The sequence below is a fragment of the Rhinatrema bivittatum genome, chromosome 6 (assembly GCF_901001135.1).
Source record: "Rhinatrema bivittatum chromosome 6, aRhiBiv1.1, whole genome shotgun sequence".
NCBI classification, from domain to species: domain Eukaryota; kingdom Metazoa; phylum Chordata; class Amphibia; order Gymnophiona; family Rhinatrematidae; genus Rhinatrema; species Rhinatrema bivittatum.
In genome coordinates this window covers 122161816-122184431 of record NC_042620.1, presented here as the reverse complement: position 1 = coordinate 122184431, position 22616 = coordinate 122161816, and the positions used below count along the sequence as shown (strand labels likewise).

Below are 22616 nucleotides of genomic sequence, written 5' to 3'. Positions count from 1 at the left end.
GAGAGCGCTCATTCATTATAGCAGGAACCTCCCACTGGAATAAAATGCCTCCCCAGTTACGCCAGGAACCCTGCCACAAAAAATTCAAACACAATCTCAAAACCTGGCTGTTCAAACTAGCGTACCCCGACTAACCAACGGACTCCCCGCCAAAGCTACGATATGACCACCCGACTGATTTACGCCCAATTATATCTATTCTCCCTCCTCCCCACTTCTTGGGGATCTCCCTCTCCTCCTCCCTCTTACTCCTAATACCCCACCCACCCCCCTTCAACTACCTAACTGCTTTGATTAACTCTATTGTTAAAAAAAAAAATGTACATATGTATATAATCCACGTATTATCTCCACCACCCCCTGTTTACCGACTCCTTGTTAAAAATTTATATTATTGTAAAGCTTGTTGCTAGGTTATGTTACATTGTGAACCGAGGTGATGTTTTGCAAACGTGCCTCGGTATATAAAAAACCCTTAAATAAATAAATAAAATAAATATTCTTTCGGACACAAACGGCAAGAACTCATCCCATTCCATGCCACGCCGACTAAACCATGCGATGCTCCACCCTAAGTGGTCCAACTCCAGATGCTCTCCATACGGTCTCTTCGTGGCTCGTCGTTGTGCGCGATGTACAAAGGAATGGCCCACGATCCAGGCGCATTTGGTGCCACTTCTCCACCCCCCGTCTGCTGTAAGACTCACACCGGTGTCAGTTCTGCCCTCTTCCCCCATGCCAGTGGGCAACCTGTTTTCTGGAACCTTCTCCCGCCTCCCTCCTCCTCGCCTGAGCCCCAGGGACGCTGCTGTGATTATCTCCCTCCCCCTTTGAACCCAAACCCTCTTGGTCAATCAAACACGTATCCCACTCCCTCCATCCCTCAAAAACTAGCTGTTCTCTTCCCACACTGCCATCCGCCTCCCTCCTCTGCTTCCTTTTAACTGCCCCACCCTCCGTTCCAGCCCCGTGCAACCGCAGCCGACCGCACTCACCACACTCCTGGTGAGCCGCAACTACTTCGCGACCCGTCCTCTGCTGGCTTCTCGCGCTGGACGTTCCCGCCTGTCTTGTCCCGCTTCTGCCAGCTCGCCTTGAACCTCGGCCGACAGCCCGACCGCCTCCTGTTCGCTCCGTCGAACTGCTGCCCATGTCTCTGCTCCGCTCGCCTACCCTCTTCGCCATCTGGCGCCCTCGAGGCCGTCCGCCTCCTGCTGTCTTCGGCTCCGCCTGTCCCGTGCTGACCAGGCCCCTTTGCTCGCATGCCACTCCTCACCACGAGCCCTTGCGTCGCGCCCAGGGGCTCCTTCGCCAACCCGTGGATCTCCCATGCCTCGGTCAGGCTGGGCAGCGGCTTCCTGCCTGAGGTATCCGCTACCGTGCGCCATACCATGGCTGCGCCCACCCTCCTCCACCGGATCGACATGCACTCTCTGCTCCGGCTCCGCCTCTGGTCCGCTGTCCCCCGAACTAGCGATCAAGACGCTGGAAGCCCGCGGAGGGGAGAGGCGCTGCCGGCTCCCCGGGGGGAAGGCACTGCTGCTGCTAAGGACAGGGCCAGCGCGCCCCCCTTTTCCAGGTCCAGCCCTCCCTTGGCTTACCGGCAAACTTTTTCGCTCGCCGACCCAGCGCATAATTACTGAATCCCACGGCCTCTGTAAGTGGTATATTATTATTTTAATGCACCCGCAAGAATAATGGCCCGACACTTTTCGCCTGCCTGTCACCTGGCTCTCCCTCACCAACTGCCTGAATCCTGCTGATGTCAGACCCCCCAAACCAATCACACCTCCCAATTTAAACTATCCCCGCTCCTCCTACCCTTCCCCCTCACCTCGCTGCTTCCCTTTCCCGCTCTTGATAATCTACCCTTCCCCCTGCTTTCTGCCTTAGTTCGCGCGCTTTCCCTCTGTTACACTCGCCGTGTCTAATCAACACGATTTGCTTTTAGTAAATCAGGCCCTTAGTGACTTAGGAGCTGGATGATATTAAATTCAGAAATGCGTTATGATGCACATAAATACAAATTAAGAGTGCAATCAATAGATATAAAGGAGTGGATATTTTGCTACTAAATATTCTTAAGATCTAAAAATAGAAGAGAGGTCTCTTCTATCACTTTTGGACTGGAAGAGACGATATGCCTGTATACTGATACCCATTTGACAAAATATGGCATTTCTTTTGACTTTTGAAGCCTTCCATGGTTAGTGGAATAGTTATTAATTTTTTTTATATATGGCATACAACTAGTATTCCCCCTTGCAGAGGTTGGTCTGGAATTTTCTGAGATCTGTAATGAGGGCTGACGTATTCTATACAGCAAACAATACAAATTGAGGGGACAACAGGTAGTGTGGTGATTCTATCCAAAGATACAATCTGTTGATTGCCCATTAAAACTGAAATTTGACATTACACTGGTATAAATATCCTAAAACTGAGTTTCTAATTTCATTTTTTAAAGAAAACACCTGAACTCAGGAAATCTTGTAACATCAAAGTTTCTGCAGTCACTGCCTTGGCTTGTTGCAGCATACACTGGTATATGGTCCATATTTGTGGCAGTGTGTGGGAGAACCTGTCTTGTAACAAATTAGATTGATAGAAACAGTAAATTAGTAAAAGCAGAACAGAATTGTAGTTCTGGTGATTAATATTTTTATATTTGTAATTTTGTCATCATTTTTAAGCACTTAGGATGTTTCATAACAAGACACTTATCTGACTTCATCCAATTATTTGTTTTGATTTTGTGCTGTTTTTCCATAGAACAAAATGGGTGATGTTGAAAGAGGCAAGAAATTATTTGTACAAAAATGTTCTCAGTGTCACACAGTTGAGAAAGGTGGAAAACACAAGACAGGCCCAAACCTTTCAGGTTTATTTGGACGCAAAACAGGGCAAGCAGCAGGATTCACTTACACAGATGCAAACAAGAACAAAGGTAAAACAAAGGAAAAGGCAGATCCAATTCTGTTACCTGCATTCATTTTAAAATAAATTTGAGACATAGTTTTTGAATGATATATAAGAAGAAATGTCATCCTTTCACATCTGGGATCCTGGCTTTTTTCATCAGGACTAACTTCCAAAGTGGCTCTGATAGCTAGTAATCCATATTATCATATAATTGCATGCCATTATAGTTTGAGCTTCTGAGTTGCTTTCTTTTCCAAGAGTGGGAGATCACTTTAAGACAGGATTCAATTAATTGATGGAAAAAACCCTTCAGTGTTTCCATCTGCCCGTTTTTATAGTATTACCTAACTAAAATATTGAATTTCTGGGCTGTTCTTGAAGTATATCCCCCAGTTGGCAGTGGGTAAGGCTATTGCAGGATACTAATATTTCTATGCTTATACTCTCTATTTCCTTGGAACATCCTGATTTACTGATATTATGTTTCCTTTTGATTTGGTGCTGGGGCAGTTTAAAATATTTATTGCCTACTTCCCCAGTCCTTAGGACAATGTTTCCCAACCCTGTCTTGGAGGCACACTTGCCAATCAGGTTTTTGGGATTGCTACAGTGACTATGCATGAGATTTGCATGTACTGCTTCCATTGCATGAAAATCTATCTCTTGCATATTCATCGTGGCAATCCTGAAACTCTGGCTAGGTGTGCCTCCAGGATTAGGTTAGGAAATGCTGCTTTAAGACAGGAGTGCTCAAACCAGTCCTAAAAACCCTTCAGCTAGTTAGGTTTTCAGGATATCTCTGAATATGTATGAGATTTATTTGCATGTACTACCTCCTATGTATGCAAATATTTCTCATGCATAATTAAGATTTCCTAGCGTGTAGCAGATGGACTCAGGACCAATGGGTATAGTGTACTCCTGATAGCAGTTGGAGATGGATCAGATTTCAATCTGACATCAGCCGTAGTACATATACCCCTGCAGGAAGTGCAGCTCTTCAGTATTTTCCGTCTCCATAGCAGTTAGGGACTCTATGCACGCTAGCACAGCGTTAGAGTAAATTTTACCAAAGAAATCAAATTAAGAAGAAATCTTACCTCTACAGACGAGCCCCGCTCTCCTGCAGTGACACCCGTTGGGTCCCTCCCCCAGTCGAGATTCCCGAGGTGATTTCTGCGATCCCTCGGAGGTGAGCCTCGGTCTGGTAGCCCCCGACAGCAGATGCAACCTCGAGCGCGGTGATGAAGGTATTTTCCCTCTCCCCCGCAGCCGGAGACCGCCCGGAACTAGAGACCGAGGCTTCGGTCAGGGCACACGACGCAAAGTCGAAGGGCGCAGCTTCATCACCATCGACGCACGGCACCTCGACAGCGCAACAGACGCATGGCGCATCCTCGATGCGGACGCACGACGCACCCTCTTCGGTGAAGTCGCACGGAGCAACCGCTATGTCGACACAGGCACGTGGCACACAGCCTTCGGCGCCGCTCAGCGCAACGCCAACGTGGACGCAAAAGAGCAGCTCCAAGGCTACGTCTACCAGAGACCCCAGGACCGGTCAAGGCCGAGACGACGCACGAGCAACGCATCTCCGGACACCAGCGACGCACATCAAAGCAATCGTGAGAGAGACCACACGGACCATCCCTGGTACGTCTCATCGCGGCGCTGTCGATGCAACCTTTGACATCTGGACTGAAAATTGCATATAGGTCGATGGATACGGCAACCAAAGCACACGGGGCCTCCACCGGTGAACAGGACTCAGGTTCCTCTTCACCAACACCCATATCCTCTTCACCGTCCCTACAAGTATTCTTGGACCTTTCCTCTGTGTCACACAGGTCCAGCAGAGGATCACTGCAGGAACCTCTATCAAAAAGCCCAGATTGCCGACTGAGTCTCGGTTACCCCGGCACCAGACTCCGCCAGACTCTGACATCCTTGCAGCGGCATTACCACCATGGCGGTCCTCGACCTCACCTCGCCCTCAGATGCCTCCTCAAACAAAAGAGGCGTTTATGAGTCTGTCCTTGGCCTTAGCACGGTTTTATGAGGTGATGCAAGCTTCCTTTAACATGCCAGCTTCGTCCTCAGACAGCGGTGAACAATCGCCACCGCGCTCGATTCACAAGTCTCCCACATGGTCCAGATCAGCTTCTCCAAGGGCCAAATCACAACCTGGTTGCCACCCTCACCGGACCACATCACACGGCCAGTCTCTCCGGGGGATCCAACTACATCACCTGATTCCTCCATGGGATACCTGTCCAACTCGGGAGAAGGGCCGGTGGAACCCTACTCCCCACCGGAGGACTTAACATATCCCAAGTTCTTAGATAAAGTGGGAAAAGCACTTAACATACAACCACAGAAGGTGCCAGATCCGCGAGCAGGCACGTTAGGCCTCTTAAAAATTGTTGACCTCCCAGTAGAGCCCACAGCCCTTTCAGCACATGACGTCCTAAACACAGTTCTGGAAAAATCTTGGGAGACATCTTTCACGTTACCTTCGGTGTCCAGGAAAATGGATCTAAAATACAAAATGCAACAGTCCCCTTACTATGCTGCACCGCAATTACCCCATGCATCAATTGTGGTGGAATCGGCAATGACTAAAGCCAAGAAATCCAAACTTCACTCTGCAGCCCCCCCCCAGGAACAGATCTGCGCTCCTTGGATGAGTTTGCAAAAAGGGCCTTCCAATCTTCCATGCTGGCGACCAGGATCAACCATCATCAATTCCATATCGTACAATACATCTATGAGTTGATCCAACGAGTGAAGGACACCTCCCAGCCTACAGAACCCAATCCCAATGCCTCTGACCTCATCAGAGACCTAGAGGAAGCCACCCGTCATCTGTTACGAACTGTGTATGAAGGATTTGAAGCCTCGTCGCGCACTTCGGCTGCAGCAATCGCAGCACGTTGCCTCGCCTAGCTTAGAGCGAGCTCCATCAGAGACGATGTCCACAACAAGTTAGCCAACTTACCATGTAAAAGGGACAACTTGTTCGGCACCAGGTTCTAGGAAACCGTAGCCCTACTAAAGGAACAATCTGTGGCAGTTCAGTCACTTACCGTACCGCAATCATACCCCTCGGCACGCAGATACTACGCCCCTCCCAGGAGATAACCTTTCCAGAGACACGCGTATCACCCATATGCCTCATACCGACCGCTTCCATATCAAACCCAACCGAGGCAACAGAATCAATCCTCCCAAAATAGAAGAGGTCGTCCTAGGCCGCAACGAACCCAACCCCAACAGCCGGCCATCTCTAACAAACCGGCGCAGTCTTTTTAACAACCGCGCCACCATCCACACAAGTATTCGCCGGAGGCATCCAGTCGCACATTCAACACTGGCAAGCCATCACCACGGATCAGTGGGTACTGGACATAGTCCGCCTCGGCTACCGGATTCCCTTTCCATCCCTACCTCTGCTTCCACACTTAACGTCCAGAGGGACCACATCCAGCCTCTCTCGGTTGGAAAGAGAGATCTCCCTACTGTTACAACAAAAGGGGATTCAACAACTTCCACCTTCCCAACAACATATGGGATTCTACTCCCCTTACTTCCTCATACCTAAGAAGTCGGGGATCTAAGTCCCATTCTGGACCTCCGAGACCTCAACAAATACATTGTCACAGAAAAGTTCAAGATGATATCACTCAAGGCCATATTACCTCTGATCCAACCCAATGCTTGGATGTGTTCCATAGACCTCAAGGATGCTCACACTCATATTCCAATGCACCCTTCCTCCTGGCAATATCTGTCTTTCCAAGTCAACAGCCAACACTTCCAATACAGAGTACTCCCCTTTGGTCTCTCGACTGCACCTTGGGTGTTTACCAAGTGCATGGCAGTGGTGGCAGCGCATCTCAGACAGAAAGGTATCATGATATTCCCTTATCTCAACGATTGGCTGATTGTGGCGTCAAACCCAACAACACTACGCCACCACCTTCACGATACAATCACTTGCCTCAACTAACTAGATCTAGTGGTCAATTACCAAAAATCACACCTACAGCCATCTCAACGGCTGCAATTCATAGGAGCCTGCCTAGACACTGTCAAGCACAGAGTTTTTCTGCCACAGGACAGACGAGCCACCATGCTTCAGTTGTTTCGCCGTCTCCAGATTACCCCATCTTCATCCGCCCATCAGGTGTTAACAGTCCTGGGACACATGGCGGCTTCGATCCATGCAGTGTCCAATACTCGACTTCACATGAGACATATTCAGTGGGATCTAAAGAGACAATGGAAGCAATATTCACAACCATTGACGTTCAAGATCCACCTGACGCCAGCAATGACCCAAGAACTAAATTGGTGGTTACAGTGTTCAGCTCTCACCAAGGGTGCACAGTTTGTCCTGCTTCCGCACAATGCGGTACTCACTACAGATGCCTCCCACAAGAGATGGGGGGCAACCCTCAACCAACTACAAACTCAGGGTCAATGGACCATACAAGAGCAGTCCTACCAAATCAACTTCCTAGAACTAAGGGCAATAAGGTTCGCCCTTCGAACCTTTGTTTCTCACCTCCAGGGCCACCGAGTCATGGTATACACAGACAATCAAGTGGCCATGTTCTACATCAACAAGCAAGGAGGGTCGGGCTCCTGGATCCTGTGCAAGGAAGCCCTCACCATCTTCCAGTGGGCCAACAGTCACTCAATTCTGTTACAAGCCACTTATCTTCCCGGCATCGCCAACACTCAAGCGGACAGGCTGAGTCGAGTGTTCCATCCCCACGAATGGTCTCTCCATCACGAAGTGGCCGAAACTCTCTTCCACAGGTGGGGCACACCCTCGATAGACCTCTTCGCCACCGAGGTCAACCAGAAAGTGGATCGCTTTTGCTCAGTGTGGCCCAGCCCATACAGAGACGCTCAAGATGCTTTTCTTCTATCCTGGACAGAGCCACTAATGTATGTGTTTCCACCGATTCCACTTATCACTCGTACTCTACAAAAGTGCATGCAGGACAGGGCCCAACTAATCTTAGTCGCACCTGTGTGGCCACATCAACTATGGTACATACACCTTCTGCAGTTATCAATAGATACACAGCTACAACTACCACAGCGGGAAGACCTACTGTCCCAAGAGCAAGGGACACTTCTTCACCCGCTCCACTCGTCTCTGCATCTAACAGCTTGGAGGTTGAACGGGTCCTGTTATCACAGCAGGGATTCTCCATCACAGTCCAAGACATAACGTTGGAATCCAGAAAACCTTCTACCAGATGCAGTTATCAATTCAAATGGAAAAGGTATGCAACTTGGTGCGGTTCCAAGGGCATAGACCATCTCACATTTACACCGGAAAAGCTACTAGATTATCTGCACTCCTTATATGCCGCAGGGTTCGCTACCTCCTCTGTTAGAGTTCACCTTAGTGCCATTGCGGCGTTTCACAGACTGTATGAAGGTCAATCCATGTCACTACACCCTTCAGTGTCTAGATTCATTAGGGGTCTCCATCATTTCTGACCACCAGTCTCTAAAATCGCCATACCCTGGAATCTCAATCTCATGCTAGAACAACTAATGTTACCACCATTTGAGCAATGGACTCGGCGCATATTAAATACCTTACATGGAAAGTAGTCTTTTTAACAGCAATCACGTCAGCTCGACGAGTCAGTGAATTACAGGCGTTAGTGCATTATAGCCCATATCTTCAATTTTACCACAGTAAGGTACTTTTGCATACTCATCCCAATTTCTTACCGAACGTTATTTCCCAATTCCATCTCAATCAATCTATTGAACTTCCAGCGTTCTGTCCAAAGCCACATCGTAACGAACGAGAGAAACTACTACACACCTTAGACTGTAAAAGAGCATTGGCTTACTATAAACAACGAACCAACTCGCAAACCAGATCTTCTCAGCTGTTCGTCTCATTCAGTCCCAATGCTCCGGGTCTTCCAGTAGTAAAACGTACGATTTCTAGCTGGATCACCCAATGTATACAATTCTGTTATGAAAAACGATAGTGCAAACTATCTTCCCTACCCACGGCTCATCAAACCCATGCAGTAGCAACTTCATTGGCCCATCTTCGACACGTGGCTCCACTGGACATTTGTAAAGCTGCCTCGTGGGCCTCTCTCCATACTTTCACTTCCCATTACTGTTTAGACCAACAGACTGCGGAAGACGCCAAACTGGGAAGAGTTATTCTACAAACATTGTCCACAGAGTAACAGAGTCGACTGTCACTAATTTCATCACACTGCTGGAAGAATGAGACAATATTTAATTACTTCAGTGTGATGTGGAGCTTAGGACTCCCATGACAGCATGGCTAATTCAGCCCTGCTATCAACAGGAAAAAGCAAGTTTGCTTACCGTAAACTGTGTTTCCGTAGATAGCAGGATGAATTAGCCATGCTGACCCACCCACCTCCCTGAACAGTCGACTCCGCATTACGACCACGCTTGCTTAATCACAGACTGAGGAGAGTCGATTCCAGCGCAGGAACTCATGCGCAGCCTCAGAGCAAAGCTCTGACATCACTTAAGAAGCTCTGCCTCCCGGGCCTGATTGGCAGTTCCCATGACAGCATGGCTAATTTATCCTGCTATCTACAGAAACACCGTTTACGGTAAGCAAACTTGCTTTTTACTCTTTGCCAGCTCCTGGGTAAACCAGGGAGAAATAAACCCTTTCCTTTTAGTTTGCTTTCCCTTTCAGTTTACTTTCACCTCTCATAGGTAACTAATCCAAGCCCTGATGCATCTATACCATTTCATATTAACCCCTTAATATTCTAAAAACAAAAAAAAAACCCCTTTCTGTTAACCGCTTCAAAACTTCTCCAAATTTAGGTTCTGCCCCTTCTCACGTTCTCATCATCCTTCAAATTGAAAAATTTAAAACAAAATTTTACTGCAAAATGATCTGTCTAAGAAAACTGTTCTCTTCCAAGATATTTCAAATTTCCCACCTCCTGAGCTAATTGGAACCCAAATACTAAATCAAAAGTGTGATCTCTCTCATGTGTGGGCCTCTGTACAATCTGAATCAAATCACCTACAGCTAATATGGACACACATTGATGAACCTTAACGTATATCCAAAGCCACTTGCAGGTTAAAATCTCCGATTACTAATAGGTAAGGGTATTTCATAGACTGCACAATGATAGTTTCTTTTTTTTTTATCATTTAAAGTTTTTATTGAAACTTTCACAGTGACATAATCACAAGTCAGCTGGCAGAATAACAGGTATATATCAGAGCAATGAGATCAGTATATACATCTCTACAAGAATAAAGGTATACCCAAGCTCAACACATAATACCAAAAAACGCACTGTGTAACAGAACATAGATCCTTCATTTTTTCTCCCTGTCCCCCCCACCCCCCATCTCCATACGTACTGCCATAATGAGAATTGGGTCAGATGTGTGAAAACTAGTAACAACCACCAATGCCTCCCCAAAGTATAGGGAATCTCCCTATACCTGAAGTTGTGTGTTGCAACAGGAAGGATCATTAGCTTGGGTGATTTTCCATCTTATATACACTTGCCATGTCTTTTCAAATTTAAATGTACATTTGTGCTTAAAGGCTGTTATCTTAGACAATAAATACATCTTTTCCACTTTCTGTTGTATGATTGCTTTTGTTGGTACCCTGGGGTCCTTCCAAGACCGTGCAATTTCCAGACAAGTGGCTAACAGAACATGATGAGCCATCTTATTAAAATCCTCTGGCAATCCTACAAACTTTCGCCCAAGCAACGCCTGCGCCGGACCAATATCAGATATACCAGGTATCATATCCTTCAGCCAGAGGTGAATTGTCTGCCATAATACCTGTAAAATAGGGCACTCCCACCACATATGAATAAACGTTCCCACATGCCCGCCAGCATTGTTCAGAAACCCGGGGCATGAATTTATGTAACCGCTGCGGGTACATATACCATCTATACATGACCTTGTAGGAATTCTCTATCATAGATGCAGCAATGTAACCTTTCCCAAGACCTTGGAAAATGGTCTTCCACACCGGAATAGAAATATCCACCCCAAGATCCCGCTCCCAAGCAAGTTGAAAATTCGCTTTTGCCCCTCCAGACTGAGCTAACAAATGATAGATTCCCGATAATATTTGGCTGGAGTTATCAGCTTTCTTACACATTTGTTCAAAAGAGGAAGGGCCATGCAACAGGTGTACACCAATCTGAGTAGTTCTAGCAAAATGAGCGAGTTGCATATATGGGAAACAGGCTGAATCAGGTAAATGATACTGACGCTGTAAATCAGCAAACGGCCGAAGCCCTTTCGGTCCCCATATATGGTCCCACACCAAAATTCCCCGCCTTCTCCAGAGCTGGAAGGCTGGGTTATCTTGTCCCGGTCTAAAGTCTTTATGATCATACAGGCTGGTAATTGCATGATATTCTCGCTGCCCTGTAAGCCTATCCCCATGCTGAGACCATAAGGATAAAATATCCACAACGGAGGGAGATAATACTTTCCCCGGCTCCATAAGCCAAGTCCTCTTCGGTTGCCAAATAAGACTCCGCAACGGGGTATCCCCGTAGAGTTCCTGATTGATATTTATCCACTGTTTAGGATGTTTCCCTCTATGCCAATTGACTAATTTTTTTAATTGAGCAGCCCAATAATAACGGGAAATATCCGGGACATTAAGCCCTCCCATCGTTTTGGATTGAAAAAGCACTCTCCGAGCTACTCTAGGCCTCCGCCCTGCCCAGATGAATTTCATACATTTCCGCTGCCATATTTGGAGTTGTGGCGCAGGAACCTTTATAGGGAGCGTTTGAAAAAGATATAACAATCTTGGCAATATAGACATTTTAAATACCTCCATCCGCCCCAGCCAAGATATGTGATATCTGCTCCACTCTTCCATCTCCTTGACCAATTTTTTCCATAGGGAAACATAATTGAGCGTATATAGATCCTGGGACGTACTGAGTTGCACCCCCAAGTACTTAATATGCGACGATGCCCACCTGAAAGGAAAGTGTCCCTTCAAATGAGCCACAGATTGGGTAGAGAGATTAACATTCAAGACCTCTGATTTCTCCCAGTTGACTCGGAAACCCGAAACTCTGCTGAAGGCTTCCATCTCTGAAATCATACTGGTAAGTGAGGTTTCAGGTCTAGTTAGAGTAAGCAAAATGTCATCTGCATAAAGGGAAATTTTAGACGAGATCCTACCCAAGGCTAACCCCCGAATAGCCTCCTGCTCCCGAATTCTAATCGCAAATGGTTCTAAAAACAAGGCAAAGAGCAGGGGGGATAGAGGACAACCCTGTCTGGTACCCCGCCCCACAGTGAAAGTTGGCGAGTAGCCACCATTAATCTTTAAGCAGGCTTGGGGGTCATTATATAATTGTCGTACCCACTGTAAAAAAGGGGCTCCAAATCCCATACTCTCCAAAGTAAGAAAAAGATATGGCCAGTGGACCATATTGAACGCCTTTTCGGCATCTATAGACAAGGCTATGGTTGGGATTTTATATTGTTTCGCAAACCAAATACTATCAAATATCTTATGGACATTATCTGCAGTTGTCCTCCCAGGAATAAATCCTGATTGATCGGCATGTACCAGCTGCGAAATAAAACAATTTAATCTATTTGCCAATATTTTCACCAGGATCTTTACATCAATATTTAGAAGAGATATAGGCCTGTAGGAACCACAAAGAGAAGGGTCCCTACTGGGCTTCAATAATATGGTGATCCCAGCCGTATTGGCCTGGGAGGACAAAACAGATCCCAAACGCAATGAGTTAAAGAACTTAAGAAGTACAGGTGCTAAAGCTGTGGCAAACTGTTTGTAAAATCTTGGCGTGTATCCGTCTAAGCCAGGGGATTTACCCGACTTAAGAGTTTTTATGGCTTCTGTCACTTCCAATAAAGTAATATCTTTATCCAAAAACTGCTTTTGAGTTGCTGTTAATTCTGGCAATGGGATATCCGAGAGATAACGAGCTATCTCCTCATCGGAAATATTAGGATCTACACTGTAGAGTAGGGCATAAAATTGATGGAATCTGTGCCTAATCGAAGTATTGTCCATCAGCATTGTACCATCGGCACTTTTGATTTTAAGAATAGTGGCTTGAGCTTGCTTACTTTTTAACGTTTGTGCAAGATACTTCCCAGCTTTATTCCTGCCCTCAAAGAATCTCTGTTGTGCCATGGTGAGCTGATGAGCAATCTTCGCAGAATCTAATTGCGCTATTTTATCTTTAGTCTCCTGAATAGCCTGGAACGTCATTGGGTTATTAGGATCATTCATATGAGAGAGTTCTAGACCATTAAGGTACAGCATGAGTTCTTGTCGATCTTTCTCCGCCTGTTTTTTAACATATACAGCTCGGGAAATAAAGGAGCCTCGCAGGACACATTTTAGACAATCCCATAAGATCCCTGGATCCATCCCCTCAGTATTATTAATATTAAGATAGTCATGTATTTCCTTTGTAATCTGTCGTTGAAACTCAGTATCTTCCAGCAGAGAATCATTAAGGCGCCAGAAGCGTTGTCCAGTATCGTAATTTTGAATTTGTAGTGTAAACCATATTGGCGAGTGGTCAGACCAGACTATCGGTTCAATATCCACTGCTTGGACCATATTTAAGCGCATCTTATCCAGCAAGAACATATCTAGACGAGAATAGCTGCTGTGAGGATGCGAATAAAAGGAATAACAGCGGGACTTGGGGTATCGAGAACGCCATATGTCTATCCCCGCAATCAGAGATTGAATATTTTTTAAAGCTTTCCTAACCAGAGAGGAATCAGAACTATGCCCCGTTGAATTATCTAATGAGGGATTAAGGGTTGTATTAAAATCTCCTCCCAGAACCACACTCCCTTCTGCCTTGTCAGCGATAGCATTATATAGCTGCGTGTAAAAGGCCTCCTTTTGAGAAGTTGGACCATATATAGATAAAAGGGAGTATAGTTCCGTCCCCAATCTGATATTAAGCAATAAATATCGCCCTTGAGAATCAGAATGGGAATTCAGTAATTCATAGTGCAAATCCTTATTGATAAGTATCCCCACTCCCGCATATTTAGCGTCTTTGGTCGCAGCTGCCCAATATTGATGTGGATATTGAACATTATTTAATAGCGCCTCGTATCGCTTCCTAAGGTGCGTTTCCTGGAGATATATCACGTCTGCCTTCAAGCGTCCCATTTCTTGGAAAAGGAGCCTACGTTTTCGACCTGAGTTTAGGCCCTTGACATTAAGGGATACAAATTTAATAGTAGCCATTTAAATTTCAGGGTCCTTCCATCTATTATGCTGTACAAACAAGCCCAACATAGCGGGGTCTATTACCCAGGACAGGATATGGCCTAGCCAATAAACCAAACATGAGCCGTCTATACCTGGAAATGGTACACCCCGGTATGTATATGCTTCCCCACACCAAAGAAACCCCCTTTGAGAGCAAGCATTATGCATATGGAGAAAACTTATCCCCCCCCCTCCCTCCCCCCTCCCCCTTGAACCTCCTGGGAAGGATAAAATCGTTCCCAGCATCTACTGGAGGAAAGTCCCATCCTGAAACAAGAACAAAACCTCCCATCCCCACAGCTGCAGTAAACTGGTCGCAGCTGAATATCATAACATTAATAGAAATCCGAGAAAAAATTGAAACCCAAACACACGTATAACAACTTCCCTGATAATCAAGACAACGGAATACCATCCAATTGTCCCCAAATATCCATACTAGATATAGGCAAACCTGTGAAGAAAAATTAAAGAAACGTCACAAAAGTCAAGTTAGGCCTCCTTCCTTGGAGCCATCACTAGGATTTCTTCTCAGTCTTCTGCCCCCTTTAGGAACTCGCTGCCATCTGGGCATCTCCGGACGTCGACCTTTAGGGGCTTTGGGGTCCTAAACTGGAACCTCTATCGTCAGGCCAGCCTCCTTTACAGCCTTTACAGCGTCATCAAAGGAATGGGCCTTGAAAGATTTCCCCTCCGATTGAAACCAAATACCGAAGGGAAAAAGCCAACGATAACGCACTTTTGCTGCGGTTAATGCCGTGGTAATTGGTTTAAATGCCAGTCGTTTCCGTAATGTAGTAGCAGCTAGATCCGCATACACTGCAATATCATGCTCTTCCCACTTCCAATAACGTTGTTTCCTCGCAGCAGCAGCAATTTTATCTTTGTAGAGAAAAGAGTGAAAACAGACCACTATGTCTCTGGGAGTATTTCCAACTCTAGGTCCCAGTGATCTATGTGCTCTCTCGATCTAGGTATTATGTTCAGACTCACCAGCTCCATGCAGTTGATCCCCCATAATCACAGCACATATTTTCTGAATCACAGTTGCACAATCCTTATATTCTTCACTTTCTGGGACCCCCTTAAAACGCAAATTGCAGCGTCTATTCCTGTTTTCTATATCCTCAAGCTTATCAGAGAGCTCCGTCTGATGAGCTTGTAAAGCAGAGAGTTCCTTTTGTTGAACAGCCCAGCGCTCTTCATGATCATCCAGACGTGTGTCAGCCTCTGCTATCTGGCGTGCCATGGAGGCGTGCTCTTCTCTCATTTCTTGTAGTGTGTTAGCAAGTTCATTTTTAAAAGATTTGATATCTTTTCGAATTTCAATGAACCATGAACGCATTTCAGCGCGAATCGAGGACTCATCCGTCGTTCCTTGTTCCGCACAGGCAGACTCACTCAGATCCCCCATTTCGGAGTCCGCCGCCATTTTATGTGCTTCTGCCTCTGAATCTTCTCCGAGCTTATTATAGGAGAATTTTTTAAAGTCGAAAGTTGGTTTTTTCGCAGTCATAATCCACTAGTGTTCCGCTAAAGATTGTGATAGGTTTCAATACAAAACGCCGCTATTTTCGCAAATTAGCCACTGAAAAAGCTCCGGTGGATGGGGAGCCCCGCTCTCAGGCGTCCAGCATGGGAAGTGACGTCACTTCCTCTCTCACAATGATAGTTTCTATCACCTGATTCAAAACATCCATAGAATTCCCTGGAGGACAATACCACAGTGATAACCCAATTGGAACTTTAAAATATGGAGATAAACTACTCCTACCCATTCTTGTTAGGAATCGCAGTTGTTTTCTCAGAATAACTTTGTGATAATGACAAAGAAAAATAAAATAAACAGGTCAACATATTTACTGAATCTGATCTTTTTATAATTTTATTAACTTGATAGTTTAAATCCTCTCTTTCTTGGCATGTTAAAAGATCATTAAAGATAAATGAATCTAAATTATTTATTTTAAACATTTATAGCCAGCTCGCATCCATTGTTCACGGTGGGGTACAAATAAACATACACAAAAAATAAAAAGCACAAATGAGATGTACCAGACCTAATCACAAGCATGCATAAAAGCCCTACACCAAGCACAGCAAAAAACAGTGACCTTAGCAGATCATACAGAGGACAATAACATGCACAACAGCAAAACATTGAGAGAGGAGGTTCAGATGATACAGATGGCCCTTTTCTTGAATTAAACAAAATCAATTTAGATTAATGATAATGCCATATCGATTATCCAAGAAAAAAGAGTTCTGAAGAATATAGTTATGAAGTATTGGTTTGAAGTAGGTTCTGGAATGAGGTGTTTTGTCTTGTGGTCAGAGAGAGTAAGAAAAAAACACTGTCTTATGTGAAAAAATGAAAGGATATATTTCTGTAAAATATATGCACAAAACAGGTGCTTTTGAGAACACCTGAGACAAATAAAACAGAACATATACAGTATGGCGGTATAATAAACAAGAGTAAATATCTTAGTTCTCTAACTAAAAGGGTATAATTATGTAGAAAAGCCTAGCGGAAGCTGTCACCTTTCCTGGGAAAGTGTCTCTGGCCCTTCCAAATGGTGAGTCAGCTAAGTAAATTCTCAGTTCGAGACAAATCCAACACTGACAATCCCTATCGTTGCTTAGCAGGGAATCTGTTTGGCATAGGGTGTGCTGGGGTTAAATATGCTCAGACGGGATCTCTTTGTTTAACTTTCGAGAAATATTGCCAAGCTAATGATAAGAAAATCTTATTACATACGTTCTCTAAGATGGTGGACTCCTTTGTCTTTGTTTACTGCTGCTATTCGCCATCTTGTGATCTCTAGCTTTAAACCTAACACATTCTGTCCTGGGTAGTTGCCAGATGTTTCAGTGCTCAGCACTAGTAAAGCTTATGCTGTAACTCTTACTCTGCTAGCTGGATTTAAAGGGGTAGTGCTCTTATGCTTTTAATTAAGTCTTATCTCCATTTTGTGCTGGGTGACCTCGAAGCTTGCAGACTTCAAGTTAGAGAAAGGGAGGGCTACCAGAGGAAACTGCCTAACATCTTTAAGCCGTACTATGTGTGTTTTATCTTTTCTTAGACAAAAATTTGCAGTACTCCCTAACAAGTTATAATACTGGGGGAGAAAAAATGAGGGCCATGAAGCAAGAACTGTTTTCTCAGTAATGTGGTTTGTTTTGGGGGGTTTTTTGTGAACACAAAACATGACAGTATTTTTCTCTCATAAAAGACAAAACATACACACTAATACATGGTTCAAAAAAGTTTCCTCATTTTGAATGTTGAGGATCATCTAATTACAGCAAAAGTACATACCGCTGCAGTCCTTGCATCTAAAACATGCTAGTGAGCTCCTTCATATGTCTGTGGGCTCAATTCAACTAATTTGAGGAGGCTTTGGGAAGGCTGTTGAATCGGGAGGGGGAGAGGGTGATTCATAGCTTGAGTAGAGGACACTCAGGAGACCAAATAGCAGGAAATTGGAGAATACTGAGTATATAAAGGGCTCAAACTTGCTAAGCATGGAATGTATTGTCAGCTTCATTACAACATGCATGATACTCGTTTTCTCTTTTCAGAAATCCAAAAAAAATGTGTCCTCTATGTCCTAAGGGGCGGATTTTAAGAGCCCTGCTCGCCGGTGCGCCTATGTTCAATCTATCAACCCCGGGATTCGCGTAAGTCCCGGGGTTTTCCGAGGGGGGCGTGTCGGGGGCGGGGCCGAGCGGCGCGGCATTTCGGGGGCGGGCCCGGGGGCGTGGTTTCGGCCCGGGGCGGTCCGGGGGCGTGGCCGCGCCCCCCCCCCGGAACCGTCCCCGGGTTGCGTCTAGGCGCGCGGGGATTTACTTCTCCCTCTGGGAGGCGTAAATCCCCCAACAAAGGTAGGGGGGGGTTTAGACAGGGCCGGGGGGGTGGGTTAGGTAGAAGAAGGGAGGGGAAGGTGAGGGGAGGGGAGGGCGTTAGCGAATTCCCTCCGAGGCCGCTCCGATTTCGGAACGGCCTCTGAGGGAACGGAGGTAGGCTGCGCGGTTCGGCGCGCGCCGGCTACACGGAATCGGTAGCCTTGCGCACGCTGCGATCCAGGATTTTAGCGGATACGCGCGGCTACGCGCGTATCTACTAAAATCCCGCGTACTTTTGTTGGCGCCTGGAGCGCCAACAAAAGTACGCCAACGCGCCGTTTTTGAAAATCTACCCCTAAGTGTGTATGAATATATTTACTAGTATGTGAGTGCGAGTGATGAGTCCAAGTGATGCAGTATGTGTACAGTATAAGTCTTGATAGTGTAGGGGTGTAACCAGGGCCGGAGGAACCACTAGGCGAGCTAGGCCTGTGCCTAGGGCGCTGAGACTTAGGAGGCGCTGCCGCCGTTCATGGCCACTTCAAGCGGCAGAATTTTGAAAGGGCAAAAAGTGCCCCTTCAAAATTCTGCCCAGCCCCCCCCCCCCATCGTTCCATCCTCCCGATGCCCCCCTGGTGGTCCAGCGGAGGGCCCGGGAGTGATCTGCCACTCCCGGGGCCTTGGCTGCCACTAACCAAAATGGTGCCAGTGGCCTTTAGCCCCTACCATGTGACAGGGGCCAACCAATGGCACTGGTAGCCCCTGTCACATGGTAGGGGCTGAAGGCCACCGGCGCCATTTTGGTCAGTGGCAGCTGACGACCCGGGAGCGGCAGATCACTCCCGGGCTCCCCACTGTACCAGGTGTTTTGTGAGTTTTGTTTTTTGGGGTGGAGGGGGAGGTTAGGAGGGTGGGGGAGTGGCAGCATGTGGTCCCTTCCCCTAGAGTCGGTGCTGCGACTGGGGTCGGGCTGGTGGCAGCACGACGGGGGGGGGGGGGGGGGGGTGTGTGTGTGTGCAAGGCTGAAGGTGCCTAGGGCACCGAATTCCCTTGCACCGGCCCTGGGTGTAGCAGTGAATATGAGAATAAAGTCTGAATGTTTGGTGGAGGGAGGAAGAGGGGCATTGTGATTAGTGAGTATATGAGGATTCTTTTCAGGTAAGTAGGACTGACAGTCACTTGTCAAAAGACAAGTGCCATGTTGTGCTGTGGTGAGCATGGTACTGTCTCTTTAAAAGTCACAAGAAATGACTTCAAAATGGGACTTTTTCCTAATTCTTTCCTGATACTTTTTTCCAATTCTATTCCAATGGAATCAGAAAGTGAAAGGAAAAAGTGTGGTACAGTTCAACTCTCTTGGTTTTCTATGGGAGGAAAATAAAATACATTTCCTTTTCCTTCCATGATGAATAATATAACTTACATGGGCAAAGGGTAGACCTGCTTTGAGAAGGAATAGCTCTTTTTGGAGTCAAGGCCTTTAGGAGGCAAATAAAATGTGTGTGACTAACCGTTTGAGAGTGAAGTGGTACCCAGTAATGGGGAGAGTATAAACTGGTTATGCCTTGCATGCTCCCAAATATCTTTTTTCATGCCCTTTCAAATACATATTTGAGTGTTCCTGGACATACCCAGATCAATCCAGACCAGTGGATTATATCCTCCTACCAGCAGATGGAGGCAGAGAACAAACTTCGAGGCCTGGCTATATAACTCTAGTGCCATCTGCAGCTCCCCAGTATTTCTCTGTCTCCAGCAGATGGTGGTTGTGCATCCTGCAGCTCTGGATTGAGTTTTGGCAGGGCTCCCCGAGGTGTGAGGTTCCAATCACAGGCCATCCCTTGGGTGGAGCAGGGCGAACGGGGGGTTGGAAACCTCCGGCTGTAGAGCCCTTGGATTCTGGGGAGTTGGATAGCCAGGGGACTGGTTCCCTCTGCTCCCCGAAGCCCTCTTCCAGCGCCTCCTAAAGGAAAGTACCCCTGTGAGGATTTTTATTTTTGTTCTTACTTTGAAAAATTTTTTTTTTATTTTTTTTGCCTTCAGTTTTTTTCTCTGCAAGGGGCTTTTCTCTGAGGCTTGCCTTTCAGGCAGTGCTCAGCTGGGGGAGGAGGAGCATCCTAATTCCCGGAGCCTCCTCGGGGATGAAGTAGCTCCTGGGTATAATTTGGCAGCAGGGCAGGCATTCTGAGGTTAATCAGGCCCAGCTGATTAACCTGGACGGTTAATCAGCTGGGCCTGGGCTAGGCTGGGAGCCATTTTGTTTTTTTGAGTTAGACTCAGCTTGTCAGATTTCCTCCTTCTGGTGGAGCTGGGGGAAGGACTGCCATGGCTGAAAGTGCCCTGGTGAAGGTTTGTAGGGCCTGTAGCCTGGTTTTAGAGTTGGATGCTCACTCTCTCTGTGTCTCATGTGCTGGGGGGGGGGGGGGGGAAGATATCTGGGGGAAGAGCAGGTTTAACTGCTATACCCCTGGGGTCAAAGGTTACCCAGAGGAAGAAGGCAAAGGAAGTCCTCTCCCCGCTTTCCCCAGCAGTGGTGGAACCAGGCCAGGGAAACCCGAAGGATACAGCTTCGGATTCCAGTAGTGAGGTTATGGGACCCAGAGGCTTTTCCCTGGAGTTTGTGCTACTAATGCATGAGGCCTTCCTGGCTAGGAAGGCTGCAAAGAGGAGGTCTCAGGACAACTCTGGTGGCTCTGCCAAGCGTTTAAAGACTCAGGTCCTGCCTTCTTCGGGCCCTCGGGGAGCCACACCCCAGGGTGACTCTGACCCTGATCCGGACCCAGAAGCTGGCGGGGAAGACCTGTTGTTGCTGGACGCCCCTGGGGTGGTGGTGATAACCCTCTGGTGGTTCGGTTATTTAAGCAGGAAGAATTGCGTCCCCTTATTCCCCAGGTACTGGAGGAATTGGGGCTCAAACTATCACAGGAGGATTCGGACAGCGAAGAGGTTAACCCGGTCCTGGAAGAGCTGCGAGGACCCCCCTCGGATTTCCCAATTCCGAAGAAAATACAGAAGCTTATCAGCAGGGAATGGGATGCCCCGGTTGCCGGCGTCAAGGTTGGATGGGCCATGGCCAAGCTGTATCCACTGTCAGAGGAGCATTTGCAGTCCTTTCGGACCCCCAAGGTATATGCGATGGTCTCCGCCGTTATTAAGCAAACTACCATTTCTGTGGCAGGGTCGGCGGCCCTGAAGGATGCCCAGGATTGAAAATTGGAAGTCCACCTGAAGCGCCTTTTTGAAGTCTCGGCATTGAGCCTCAGAGCGGCTGTATGAGCCAGTATGATGCAGCGTGCCTGCCTGTGTTGGATTCAGTAATCACAGGATCCATCCGCCTCGGTGATCATGTCCCAGGCCTGGAGGCGGGAGTGGCTTACATGGTGGATACCCTGTATGACCTGGTAAGGACTTCAGCATGTTCCATGACCTCTTCAGTAGCGGCCCGACGCTTTCTGTGTGTTGCGTCCGTCGCTGCTCGATGCCCTCACTCTGCCCTCTTTACCTATGTGGCGACTCCCTCCGGGCCTGATGGACGGTTAGCTGCCGCGGCGTCTTCTTGCCGTCTCCCTCCGGCGTCCCCGGACCGGCACGATGCTGCGGATCCGCCATGTTGCCTGATGACGTAGGGCGTGCGTGCTCTGATTGATGTACTAGCAAGGGCGCGAACCTTGGGGGCATTCCCCTGGGATGACGTCATCCGCTTCCAATATAAAAGGTCTCAGTATTCGCTAACGGATCGAGTTAGCAAGGGGATTGCTTCGGCTTTACTCCCAAGCTACTCTGCCTCCTCTGACTTACCAAGGGTACCTGTTCCTTGGGGGCCAGATAGGAACCGGTACTCGCTCCTCAAGGGCCCATGTTCCTGAACACTCTGAAGATTCTCTACTGCCTGGAAGCTATCGCAGATACAGACATTTGTGAGTTACCATCGCTCTCTCAGAGCTTTCCATGGAACCAGGTACTTGCTCCTCGAGGGCCTAACCCTTTCCAGCTACTGAGCTTCCTTAAGACCTTATGTGAGTTTTGTCATCCAGTTCTGGCTGGGAACACAGCATACCCTGTCTACTCACTATCTATAGTTTCTCTACAGCTCAGCAACCCTGGGATCGCTGTTCCAGTACCTGAGGGACTTCAGCCCTGCCGGGCATATCACCTCACTACTGCCACCTCTGGTTCTTCTACTAACCTGTCTAATAAAAGATTATCTGTGTCTGTCTCCATACCCAAGCATAGCCGGTGGTCCCTCTCAGGATATCCTCCTGGGGGCGCAGTCATCTGCCATCGGCCCAAGGATCCACCTATCTACATTCCTCTACAGCTGAGTGCCCTCTCCAAGCACCCCGCTGGTAACAAGTTGCTACTCCTTCTCATCAGGAGCCTTCAGCAACAGATTCATAACGGATTGCAACTCCGCAGTCTATACCTTAACGGATTGTTAACTACTCCCTCTACAGGAGCTGAGCATATCAGATTGCTAACGCCTCCCTTCTTGAGGAGTAGAACAAAACAGATT

General features: G+C 47.1%; 1 protein-coding gene across 2 annotated transcripts in view; it reads left to right on the top strand.

Annotated features, from left to right (window-relative positions):
* Positions 1 to 22616, top strand: part of LOC115093715 (cytochrome c) — a 68000-nt gene that overhangs the window by 24726 nt on the left and 20658 nt on the right. For both annotated transcript variants that reach the window (XM_029605880.1, XM_029605881.1), the window contains exon 2: positions 2773 to 2947. In XM_029605880.1, coding sequence (XP_029461740.1) covers positions 2779 to 2947 — 169 coding nt within the window. In that variant the 5' untranslated portion in view covers positions 2773 to 2778. The remainder of the gene's footprint in view (positions 1 to 2772; positions 2948 to 22616) is intronic.